Here is a 12,324-nt window from a genome sequence, read left to right as displayed (position 1 = left end):
TCTTTAGGAATGTAGTGAAGTAAAAGTAAAAGTTGTCAAAAATATAAATAGTAAAGTAAAGTACAGATACAACCATAAAACTACTTAAGTAGGACTTTAAAGTATTTTTACTTAAGTACTTTACACCACTGCTTACTACATTCCTTTACCCTGGCACTTTATTTGGATTTGATGTAGACTTTTTTCTCTGTTTTATCCCCTCTAGGGGAGTTTTAAACTTCCTCTTTGCATGAAACTTCCTCTTTTAGGCGGCAGGGTTGCCTAGTGGTTAGAGCGTTGGACTAGTCCCCGAGCTGACAAGGTACAAATCTATCGTTCTGCCCCTGAACAGGCAGTTAACCCACTGTTCCTAGGCTGTCATTGAAAATAAGAATTTGTTCTTAACTGACTTGCCTAGTTAAATAAAGAAGAGAAAAAATGAAGGACAGATATGGGGGAAGGTTAATAATGTTAGCCTATTATCCTACTGTGAATGTTTTCCTGGGCTGTTGACTATACTTGCATAACAAGTTTGTCATTATGACTCACAGGCAGGCGGGTCTCAGCATTGTTGTCATTATTTTCAACAGGAAAGTCTCTCAGACGCATGTGTGCTGTGACGAGCCTATGAGATAAGCAACAAGTTAATGGCTCTGTGGGTAAACGAAACAGAAAAATCAAGGGTCTCAGACTGTGTTGGTTCTCAGTAGCAACTGACTGCCTGAAAACTTCCAATGGAGCCAACAAATATACAGGTAAAGTGACTGACTATTAATGTAAATAGCACTTTATCTTGGTAGACACATCTATGCTTTCCTGTAAATGAGTAATGTATGTTTATGGGCCTATGAGTTTGATTCCACTTGTCAGAGTGAGACTGTCAAGTCGTCTTGGGGCTAGTGTCATCATAGAACTGTAGTCAAGCGTGTGTTTCTTGTATTAGTGCTGTGTTGTCACTTTTGAGAAGCTGATCAACTTGTTTACTTACATTCAAACAAACTAAAATAGTACAGTATGTTATAAAGAGAAGGTCTATTGTGAATTTGTACTGTACGTGCAATCGCTACACTACAACTATTGGTTTCATTAACAAAGATGAGCGCCCACATTTGAGATATATCTGCTGGACAACAGCTTGTTCCAGAGCCAAATAAAGCCATTGTGAGCCACTTAAAATAGTGTTTCACTTTAACACAGCTAAGAGAAATTCAGTAGTGGCTTGTGATGCTGATGCTCCATCTCCATGTATTCCATGATCTAATCAGAGCATAAGAATGCTATGAGTCTGTCTTGTCAGGTAGCCTAAAGGTTAAGAACATTGGGCAAGTAACTGCAAGGTCACTAGATTGAATACACAAGCCAACTAGGTGAAAAATCTGTTGATGTGCCCTTGGGCAAGGCACTTAACCAAACTTGCTCTGGATAAGAGCATCTGCTAAATGACAAACATGTCTCACTCAAATGAAGCAATGAATGTAGACATAATAGGAGACTATGTGATGAACAGTGACAGTGAATGATGCTGTGACTGAGTAGCAGCAGTGCCCAACTCCTCCTACTTTCTTCTGCCACACTCCTACCTCTCTCCCACTCCTTTCTGCCCAACTCATCCCTCTCTCCCACTCCTTTCTGCCCAACTCATCCCTCTGTCCTACACTTTTCTGCACAACTCATCCCTCTCTCCCCCACACCTTTCTGCCCAAATCATCCCTCTCTCCCACTCCTTTCTGCCCAACTCATCCCTCTCTCTCCTACACTTTTCTGCCCAACTCATCCCTCTCTCTCCTACACTTTTCTGCCCAACTCATCCCTCTCTCTCCTACACTTTTCTGCCCAACTCATCCCTCTCTCTCTTCCACTCCTTTCTGCCCAACTCATCCCTCTCTCTCTTCCACTCCTTTCTGCCCAACTCATCCCTCTCTCTCTTCCACTCCTTTCTGCCCAACTCATCCCTCCCACACTGTCATTTCAGAAAGCTATAGCTGTAGCACAGAAAGCCTCCCAGGAGGACCAGGCTGGGAACTACACAGAGGCTATCAAATCTTACCAACACGCTGTCAAGTACTTCCTGCACATTGTAAAACGTATGTAACCATCACTCCTGAAGAAATGGAACAAATGTCATATGGACAGGACATGCAATTCAGTAGCCGCAGAATTGTAATGGGATCTGATGCTACAAACCCGTTACAGCATGGCTAGTGTAAAGTTCAGCAAGGAATATTTCAACTAACCTGTTCTTGGCAATACTTTCTTAATTCTCGATTTGGAAGAATAGTATTTTATAAATGTCCGTATCCAGTTGCATGTGGTTCTCAAAAAAACTGAGAAAAATCAGAAAGATATGAAATACACGTTTTGTATTGCTAAACTTTACACTAGCCAAGATGTGAGGGGTATGGAGCATCACATACGGTAATTTGAGGCAACTGGACGCCCTTTAGCAAAATGTCTAACTGCTGACACACAAAAAAAATCTTAGTTTGGTTAAAATGTGGCATGTGGATGTTGGCCATGAAGGACGGGGCAAACAAACTATGAAGGAATATAAATGGCTACAGTTGACACATTTATTTTTATTTAATAAATAAATCAAAGGGGCATCCAGCTATCGGGAAGGAGGCAAGATCAGGTGGGAACATTCTAGCCAATGATCTTTTGTAGAAAAATATATCAATACACCTGTAACCTAAGCATTATAAAACTTATATTCAATCAAATAAGCCTCACCTATCAAAATAAAATAGCAATTCACTTTCATCTTGACCAAATTCAACACTCTCTCATTGCTCCCCAAACAAAAACACTTCACTTGGTCTGCTTAACTCTAGAACGCTTAATCTGCGTGAACAGATTGTGGGCGGAGTCGACCCTCTCACTTTGCCTCTTCCTCTCTGTTGTCAGTCAGTGTCCCACCTGGGAGAGCCGTGAGGCTGCTGGTTTGTTTGGTGGCCTTGAGGCCTTTCAATTGATTTTGAATCTTTAGTTTGAGCGTGCTTTTTTGTAGTTTCCTTTATCATATATTTATTTTGGGTCGAATACTAATCTGCTTGGACTGGCTGACCATGGAAGTCATGACTGTGTTGGCCCTGGACTAGTCTGATTAATCAGGCTGTAATACACAATTCATTTGTATATACAGCCTGAAATTAATGGCTGAAAATCATGTAAAATGTTCCTTACAAGCCAGAATGTTGACAACAGACAACCGGTAGAGTAAGTTTAAATGTCATTTTATTCAACATTCTGGCTTTTAAGGTTGCGGTCTCCTTGGGTGGCAGGTAGCCTAGCGGTTAAAAGCGTTGGGCCAGTAACTGAAAGGTTGCTGGTTTGAATCCTGGAGTTGACTAGGTGAAAAATCTGTCAATGTGCCCTTGAGCAAGACACTTAACCCTAATTGTTCTTGTAAGTTGCTCTGGATAAGAGTGTCTGCTAAATTACTAAAATGTCATGTACATTCATTGCATATGCTTACTTCTTACCTTTATTTTCTAATCAGGTTACAGGCCATGTAGCTTGCTCTGAATGGTCAATCCAATCGCTGCTGTGGCCGTACAGCACATTTACTACGATGTGGCCGTACAGCACATTTACTACGATGTGGCCGTACAGCACATTTACTACGATGTGGCCTCCGCATAAATCAGAGCATTCATCCTTCACGGATCAGAGCTGTTGTCAAAGGTAGTTTGTGTTTATACAAGGACCTCCCGCCCCCACCTACTGTCAACCAATCATGTCAATGCGAAGCGATACAGAGCCCTCCGCGAAGATACAAAATTTGAGCGGCACACGGCGATGCGGTACAGAGCTCCAATTAGCCTCTCGAGGCACTGCAATTCCCTCTGTACGGAGCCTCCTGATTGCTTTGGTGGAGCAAGCAGAAATGGGCTTTAAGACCCCAAGGCATGACAAGTGCAGCAAAATCAGTATGCTAGTTATTGGTTTCGTAACACTTTATTCAAAACGGATTAAAAATGTTCTCTCTAAGCAATTTGATTATTTATCTTTAGGCTCCCCTAATATATATCTATACAGTTTATAGATCTAACTTCATTGGATTATGCATAACTTTTTCTTATTTATGAAATATTTGATCAATTTACCTCAATCATTTTGTTGGAGTGATTTTATTAGACAGATAACATTTTTAGTTGAGCAAGGGTAGTGGTAGGCGCGAAACGTGGCGACGCTTTCAAATTATGTAGGCAACGCCACGCACATTTACGTGGCACGTGCACAAGACGGAAGTACATGCATGTGAGGCATTCATGTAACCGAAGCCTGCAAGAGTTTACATGGTTTCAAATCAAATCGTATTTACCAGGTGATAGAAATGTAAACGGCAGAACCAACACTAAAAGAAGTCGGGTAAACAATACGTTCTTGTGGGTATAAGCGGTATAAGTTAATTGTATTTTATTCAACATTCTGACAATGTTGCATTGCTATGTTTCGGACTGTACAAGCAGAGGTGTAGGCTACATAACCAATGAATTGGTTGAAACCTCCTTTACAAGCTAAAGACTATACAAACATCTAGAAGCAGACTATCATAACATCACATAATATTAACAGGCCTTTCTCAAGCAGACCGGTAGGTGCATTTGCAACACGAGAGACGGGCTCATAGCCATGGGAAGTAGGGTTGCTGAGGGTCCTGCAGCACCCCTTGATAAATCTAAATAAAATATTTTAAAATGATAATACATTAACAAAATGACAGAAGACTCTGGGGAAAAAGAGGTACACACTTCTCAAGCATCCGCGGGTGGGCACGCAAGGACCTGTAGGAGCAGAGCTCGAGAAGGGCCAACATGAAGTCAACAAAGTATCAATTAATTTGACAAACTGAAGAAAATAATTTAGCTGGAGATTCAAAAATAACTGGAGACGTTGCTAGCCATACGGGGAGTATTTAGCAGTAGTAGCCTGCACAGAGAAGAAGGATGGATATTGGCATGTCAGTGATTACCATGTGATGTGCAGCCTACCCTTTGCCTGGCCACCCAAACTCCTTGCTCTGGGAGAAGGTTGCAATTGTGGCAGCAATTCGGATCGTTCCTGCACGTAGGTATTCCAGCATCTTCAGGAACCCCTCTTTATACTTATATTGGTCCATTTTTAAGCAAGGATTGCAGTCTCAGCCTGAAATATGTAGCGAACAAAGAGCAGTGGAAGTATTCCGTTTGAGTCATCAGGCAAGCCGAAACTATGGTTTCTACAATAACCTGTGTCACCGTCAACAACTTAACTCCTCTCCTCAGGTGAACCACAAGGTAAAGAGGGCAACCAGAAGATCAGGGAAAAGTGTAAACTGTACCTGGACAGAGTGGAAGAACTACAGGAGTATATCGAAAATAAAGAGGTATTAGACAGTGGAACATTCTATAAACAATGTATGCTAAAATGTCGGTCATTAACGTTATCCAATGCATATATTCAATTATATTACGAATTCCTAATTCTATGGTCCGATGTAAATGCCAGTGTAGGCCTAAGCCTGTGTCAGCCTAATTGGATTGACCGTTTTCCATTAATCTGCCTGGCAACTCTATGGAGGTAAGGATATAGCTAATAGATGTAGATAGATGCATATCCTTCACATGTCAACATGATCCTAACCCTACACATTTGACATTTCATCCCTCTACTACAATATTGTATTGCCACCCAGAGATGGGTGCGTCTATGAATGACGCGAACATTTCCCGGTCACGTGAGAATTCTAAGAGAATCAACGCCGTGTCTGATAACGCGGAAGTGTATTATTTTGTATTTATTAATGTATAGTTATTCAAAGATCTAATAAAAGGTTTGGATATCGACTTTGCCGGGCTGCAATTTAAGTATTAACAAATAAAGAGCCTGTTCGTTTCATTTTTTTACGAGTAATCATATGGCTGCCAACAACAATTTACAGGTAAATTGGGAAAGCTAACGTCGGCTAGCTACAGTAGCTAGTAGTTAGCAAAAAGACAAACCACCCAGTTAGCATGGCACTAGTTAGCGAACGTTTGCGAGCTAACTATTATTTGTAGATCTACTGTGATTATTTTTTTCTAAGTGTCGTTAGCTAACTGATTGTTATTTATCTGGCTACGGTAATACGCTAACTTGTTAGCTAGGACGCTAGTTAGCGGAATTGTTGTTTTTTGTTGCTTCGAAGTCGCCAACTTGAAAGGACAGCAGTTAATGTTGACAGTAGTCACTATCAAGTTATTTTAAGCCTGATTGAAGATGGTTAGATAACATCAGCTTGCTTTGATAGCTGTCTCGTCTTGGCCTTGTTGACCGGTTCATTTTTAGTTCTAAATGTGCTCCCCTCCGCAACAAGGCCAAGACGAGACAATCCGAAATTTGAATAGCAACCAAGTACCTTGATAATGTTAGTAACTAACTACCATTAGCTAGCTATCTGTCTAATCACAAAGCTAGTTTCGTGAGCTGATTGTTGATATAGCTAACGTGAGCTAAACTTACTGTCTGAATATGTTAATTAACTAGTTAATCGAATTAGCCTATTTGATTTAGTCATGTCTTCCCTGTCAGTCAAACTTTTTGTAGGAAGTGAAATTGCAACATACACTCTTACAGGTGGCCGGTCACATTTTGAGCTAAGTATGTGCCATGTAGCACTTCATGGAACATGTACATACACAACTGTAGCTCTACATAAAGCCTTGCATATGGGGTCAATGTTTTTGATAGATAGGAACAGTTACTGTACTTGCTTCTAGTTACTGTAATTAGAACTACGTGCTTGTGTTATGCCATTGCATCGAAGAGCTATTTAATTGTGATTGACCAGATCAAACTTATCTTGCAGCGAATCCTTTCAATTTGTTTTTACTGTTGTCTTTGTTTTCATTCATAATGTTCTCATCCCTGTTTTTCAGAAAGCCATAGATCTGGCCAGCAAGGCGGCCCAGGAGGATAAAGCTCAGAATTACGACGAGGCCCTGCGTTTATACCAACAAGCTGTTCAGTACTTCCTACACGTAGTGAAATGTATGCTTTAAGACAACGGGATATTTGCATCATGCTCTTTTCTCTTTTGGGTTGTAATAGTCTCTGGATTGTTCAGTCCATTGGTTTGTGTGGAGTTGTTTATCACCACCTCTCTCATATAGGCTAATGGGGACATTTTAGAATCTCACTACAGTAATGTCAAAGGTATCTGGGCAACTATTGGAACCTATCAGATGAATCTGTCCAGTGTCTACTTCTACTTATCAGCAGAATGCATACATTTTTTCCATTTCACAGAATGTCATAGTCTAGGGGAGTTTACTGTAATTGTGATTTATTCATACATTTTCTAAATAAAAACAGATTCTTCATATGGTATTTAATAGAATTTGTCCATTTCTCTCCTGCCAGATGAATCCCAGGGCGATAAAGCCAAACAGAGCATCAGGGCCAAGTGTGCCGAGTACCTGGACAGAGCAGAGAAGCTCAAAGAATACCTAAAGAAGAAAGAGAAGGCTCCACCTGCCAAACCTGTGAAGGAGTCCCAAGCCGATGACAAAGGGTGTGTGCAGGAGCAGGCTTTGTTATGTGTGAGAAGGGTTTAGCCTGTTATACAGAGTGATTTGGAATGTGATGAGTCAACCTATTTGGATTATTATTGTGCAGGAATGAGAGCGATGAAGGAGACAACCCAGAAAAAAAGAAGTTTCAAAACCAACTTTCAGGTTAGTTATCACTTACATACTGTGGTAGTTTCACTTTGTATCACAACACTGACATACTATAGAATTGTGACAGGTTATTTGGCTCATTTCCACTTTACTTTCAGTTTTCCCATATCCTGTTGAGATGTGCAACTCGTTTACATTGGCTTGTGAAATTATTCAACCCCCGTGGCATTTTTCCTTTTTTTTTTTGCCATACAACCTGGAATTAAAATATATTTTGGGGGGGTTTGTGTCATTTGATTTACACAACATGCCTACCACTTTGAAGATGCAAAATATTTTCTGTGAAACTAGACAAAAACAACAGAACTTGAGTGTGCATAACTATTCACCCCCCCCCCCAAAAAAAAAAGTCAATACTTTGTAGAGCCACCTTTTGCAGCTGTATGTCTCTGAGCTTGGCACATCTAGCCACTGGGATTTTTGCCCATTCTTCAAGGCAAAACCACTCCTGCTCCTTCAAGTTGGATGGGTTCCGCTGATGTACAGCAATCTAAGTCCTACCACAGATTCTCAATTGGATTGAGATCTGGGCTTTGAGGGATAACTTCTTAAGGATTATCTTTGGTCTCTTTGTTGCCTCTGATTAATGCCCTCCTTGCCTGGTCTGTGAGTTTTAGTGGGCGACCCTCTCTTATCAGGTTTGTTGTGGTGCCATATCCTTTATAATGGCTTTAATGGTGCTCTGTGGGATTTTCAAAGTTTCAGATATTGTTTTATAACCCAACCCTGAGCTGTACTTCTTCACAACTTCATCCCTGACCTGTTTGGAGAGCTCCTTGGTCGTCATAGTGCTGCTTAGTGGTGTTATAGACACTGGGGCCTTTCAGAACAGAACAATACACTGAGATCATGTGACACTTAGATTGCACACAGGTGGACTTTATTTAACTAATTATGTGACTTCTGAAGGTAATTGGTTGCACCAGATCTTATTTTTTTTTTTTTTTTTTAACCTTTATTTAACTAGGCAAGAACAAGTTCTTATTTTCGATGACGGCCTAGGAACAGTGGGTTAACTGCCTGTTCAGGGGCAGAACGACAGATTTGTACCGTGTCAGCTCGGGGATATGAACTTGCAACCTTTCGGTTACTAGCCCAACGCTCTAGCCCCTACTTGGGGCTTCATAGCAAGGGGGTGAATACATATGCAGGCACCACTTCTGTTTTTTTAGATTTTTTTTTTAAACAAGTTTATTTTTTTCATTTCACTTCACCTATTTTGTGTATTTCCATGACATGAAATCCACATAAAAATCCATTCAAATGACATGTTGTAATGCAACAAAAATAGGAAAAACGCCAAAGGGGGTGAATACTGTAAAATGATTTGTATGTTCCCATCATACTGGATGTGTTTTTCAGGGGCTATCGTTATGGAAAAGCCAAACATCAAGTGGAATGATGTTGCCGGATTAGAGGGAGCCAAAGAGGCCCTGAAGGAAGCTGTAATTTTGCCAATCAAATTCCCACATCTTTTCACAGGTAACGTAGTGTTACTGCCTCAGATCGCCACAGAATTAATGAGGAAAGAACCATTTTGAATGTATGAAAAACATGCTGAAACCTCCACTGTTGGAACATTTGATCAGCCTTAGGAATATACTGAAAATAAATGAATTATGAGTTATTACCCTTCATTATTTTGTTAATGAAAAACTTAGTCTATTTCTGCCCCAATGTTATTCACGACCTCTACCAACAACCTCTGTCTGTCAGGCAAAAGAACGCCGTGGAGGGGGATCCTACTCTTCGGTCCTCCTGGAACAGGAAAGTCCTACCTGGCTAAAGCTGTGGCCACAGAGGCCAACAACTCCACCTTCTTTTCCATCTCCTCATCTGACCTGGTATCCAAGTGGTTGGGAGAGAGTGAAAAGTGAGATTTTACTCTTCATCCAGGGAAACATGGGGGATTAATTGTGGAGAGACGTAAAGTCCAATGCTGCTGTTTTAATCTGTTTGTAATTTAGACCTAATATTAAGCCTAGTCCTGGACTAAATAGCTAATTTAATAGAGATTATTTTAGTCCAGTATTAGGTTTAATCTGTGTCCCGGATACTGCTCACCTTGATGTTGATGCTCCTTTCTCCTCTCCAGGTTGGTAAAGAACTTGTTCACCCTTGCACGGGAGCACAAGCCCTCCATCATCTTCATAGATGAGATAGACTCGCTGTGCGGCTCCAGGAGTGAGAATGAGAGTGAGGCAGCTCGCCGCATCAAGACAGAGTTCCTGGTTCAGATGCAGGGTGAGAGAGCCAGAAAACTATATGTATCCGGATATTATAGTGGACTGTATTCGTGTTTTGCTCATATTAAGTGAAAATGGTTGTAAATTGTTAATGAGAATTTTTCCACAGGGGTTGGGAATGACAACGATGGTGTACTGGTGCTCGGGGCCACCAACATCCCTTGGACGTTGGACTCTGCTATCAGAAGACGGTGATGTCACATTCTTACACTGGCTTAGCCTACCACCTCAACAGTGTACACAAATAACTTGTCCTTTATGATTCTTGACTGTGACACCAAAGCCATAAAAATGTATGATCACTTTTACCACTCAGCTTGAACGTGATTGGTGATACCGTGAACACACTGGACTGAAGCTAGGAAACTCAGCAGCACTGCTTCTTCGCTTTTTGTTGCTGCTCAGACCTACCCTGTAGATGTATTCTTCTTCCTGTAGATGTATTCTTCTTCCTGTAGAGTATGTGTGATACATTCAGTACAACTCATCCTTAATTATCTCAGGTTTGAGAAGAGGATCTACATCCCCCTGCCCGAAGAACACGCCCGCACCTTCATGTTCAAGCTCCACCTGGGCGCCACACCCACCAGCCTCAATGACTCTGACTTTGTCACCCTGGGAAAGAAGACAGACGGGTACTCAGGGGCTGACGTCAGCGTCATCGTCAGAGACGCGCTTATGCAACCAGTCAGAAAAGTTCAGTCAGCCACTCACTTCAAGCGGGTACGTCTCCATAATGACAACCATTGAATAACGTTGTCTATTTATTTTTCAGTGATAATCCCTATATCACATTTTATTTGTCACATGCTTCGTAAACAAACCGGTGTAGACTAACAGGGAAATTCTTACTTACACGGTGAGGGAAAAAAAATATAAATCATAGAAAAATAATACCACAAGGAATGAATACACAATGAGTAAGAATAACATGGCTATATACACCGGGTACCAGTACCGAGTCCATGTGCAGGGGTACGAGGTGATTGAGGTAGGGATAGATCATAAACAGTAGCAGCAGCATATGTGCTGAGTGAAAAGAGGGTCCATGCAGATAGTCGAGTAGCTATTGGTTAACTATTAAGCACTGTTATGGCTTGGGGTTAGAAGCTGCTCAGGGTCCTGTTGGTTCCAGACTTGATGCATAGCTGTAGCAGAGAGAACAGTCAGACTTGGGTGGCTGGAGTCTTTGACGCTTTTTAGGGCCTCTGACACCGCCTGGTATAGAGGTCCTGGATGGCAGGGAGCTCTGCCCCAGTGCCGTACGCACGTAGTGCCTTGCAGTGGGATGCCAAGCATTTGCCATACCAAGTGGTGACGCAGCCACTCAAGATGCTCTCAATGGTGCAGCTGTTGAGTTTAATTTGTAACACTGCAAATTACATTGTTATTGAAGGTACGAGGGCCATCGAGAGACAACCCCGACATCATGGTAGATGACCTTTTGACCCCATGCTCTCCAGGAGACCCGAATGGCATCGAGATGACATGGATGGAAGTCCCTGGGGAAAAGCTATGTGAGCCAGTTGTTTGTATGGTGAGTGTAAAAAAATGTATTAAGTTATTAATAATACTTTATTAATATTATTCAGTTATTATTCAGTTATCCGTTTCTCCGACTCAATGGTAATCTGTTTCTGGAAAAACAAGACTGTTGAATAACCTTTTGATCATGTCTCTTTTTATTCTTCGCAGTCTGATATGTTGAGATCCCTGACCAGCACAAAGCCAACAGTCAATGATCAGGATCTGGACAAACTGAGAAAATTCACAGAGGACTTTGGACAGGAGGGCTAAATTGGGTCATTTTAGCCAAACCAAAGCAAATATTATTGATTGTCAAGTGTTCCTTCTCTCCTCTCCGTCTTTTTCCCACTCTCCCCCTCAGGCTCTGTTGGCTTATCACATGACTGCTCTACTAATAGAAATATAATTACTAGAACGGACCTCTCCATTTAAGTAATCTATTTCTTTGGCTCGACTGAGCTTGGTCCATTGGCCACAAGGGGTTAAACAAAGACGGGTATTTTCTTAGATGCTCCCCATGTCCAAAGGATTATGGATCTCTTCACATGTCTGAGGTAGACTAGATTGGTGAATGGAAAGCTACATGGCAAATAGGAGCATTGGTGCAGCACCTTGGGCTGAATCCTAATATGTAAACAATGCTCAACTCGAGCATTTGCATACTTCATGCTTTGAAGTCAATGGGAGTTTGATCTAGAAGTTGCCGATACAAGCATGTTAACAAAATTAGCATGCTTCTCTTTGTATAGAGTGCTTATTTAACTTGCCCAATAAATATCTGAGCTAATTTTCCAATTAAATCAAATCAAATCAAATCTGACATGATGGCTCCTTGCTGTCCCCATTCCACCTGACTGCTGCTGCTCCAG

At 41.4% G+C, this 12,324-nt stretch overlaps 1 protein-coding gene across 2 annotated transcripts; it reads left to right on the top strand.

The window, feature by feature from the left end:
• The first annotated feature begins 212 nt into the window (after positions 1–212).
• Positions 213–12,120, top strand: LOC118394743 (vacuolar protein sorting-associated protein 4B). 2 transcript variants are annotated; one of them, XM_035788248.2, is made up of 14 exons: positions 213–301; positions 570–734; positions 1,952–2,063; positions 5,247–5,347; positions 6,879–6,990; positions 7,363–7,513; positions 7,618–7,676; positions 9,045–9,164; positions 9,399–9,555; positions 9,778–9,926; positions 10,038–10,119; positions 10,432–10,651; positions 11,325–11,465; positions 11,624–12,120. In XM_035788248.2, exons 2-14 carry the CDS (start codon positions 714–716, stop codon positions 11,723–11,725), a joined length of 1,527 nt encoding a protein of 508 aa, XP_035644141.1. In that variant the 5' UTR covers positions 213–301; positions 570–713; the 3' UTR covers positions 11,726–12,120. The 2 variants fall into 2 exon arrangements, with proteins under 2 accessions (XP_035644141.1, XP_035644142.1); XM_035788249.2 differs by lacking the exons at positions 213–301; positions 570–734; positions 1,952–2,063; positions 5,247–5,347 and adding an exon at positions 5,699–5,902.
• Positions 12,121–12,324: the final 204 nt, after the last annotated feature.

This window comes from Oncorhynchus keta, chromosome 15 (assembly GCF_023373465.1).
Source record: "Oncorhynchus keta strain PuntledgeMale-10-30-2019 chromosome 15, Oket_V2, whole genome shotgun sequence".
In the NCBI taxonomy this organism is placed as follows: Eukaryota; Metazoa; Chordata; class Actinopteri; order Salmoniformes; family Salmonidae; genus Oncorhynchus; species Oncorhynchus keta.
Note: the sequence above shows the minus strand (reverse complement) of the source record. Positions and strands in the feature narration are given on the sequence as shown.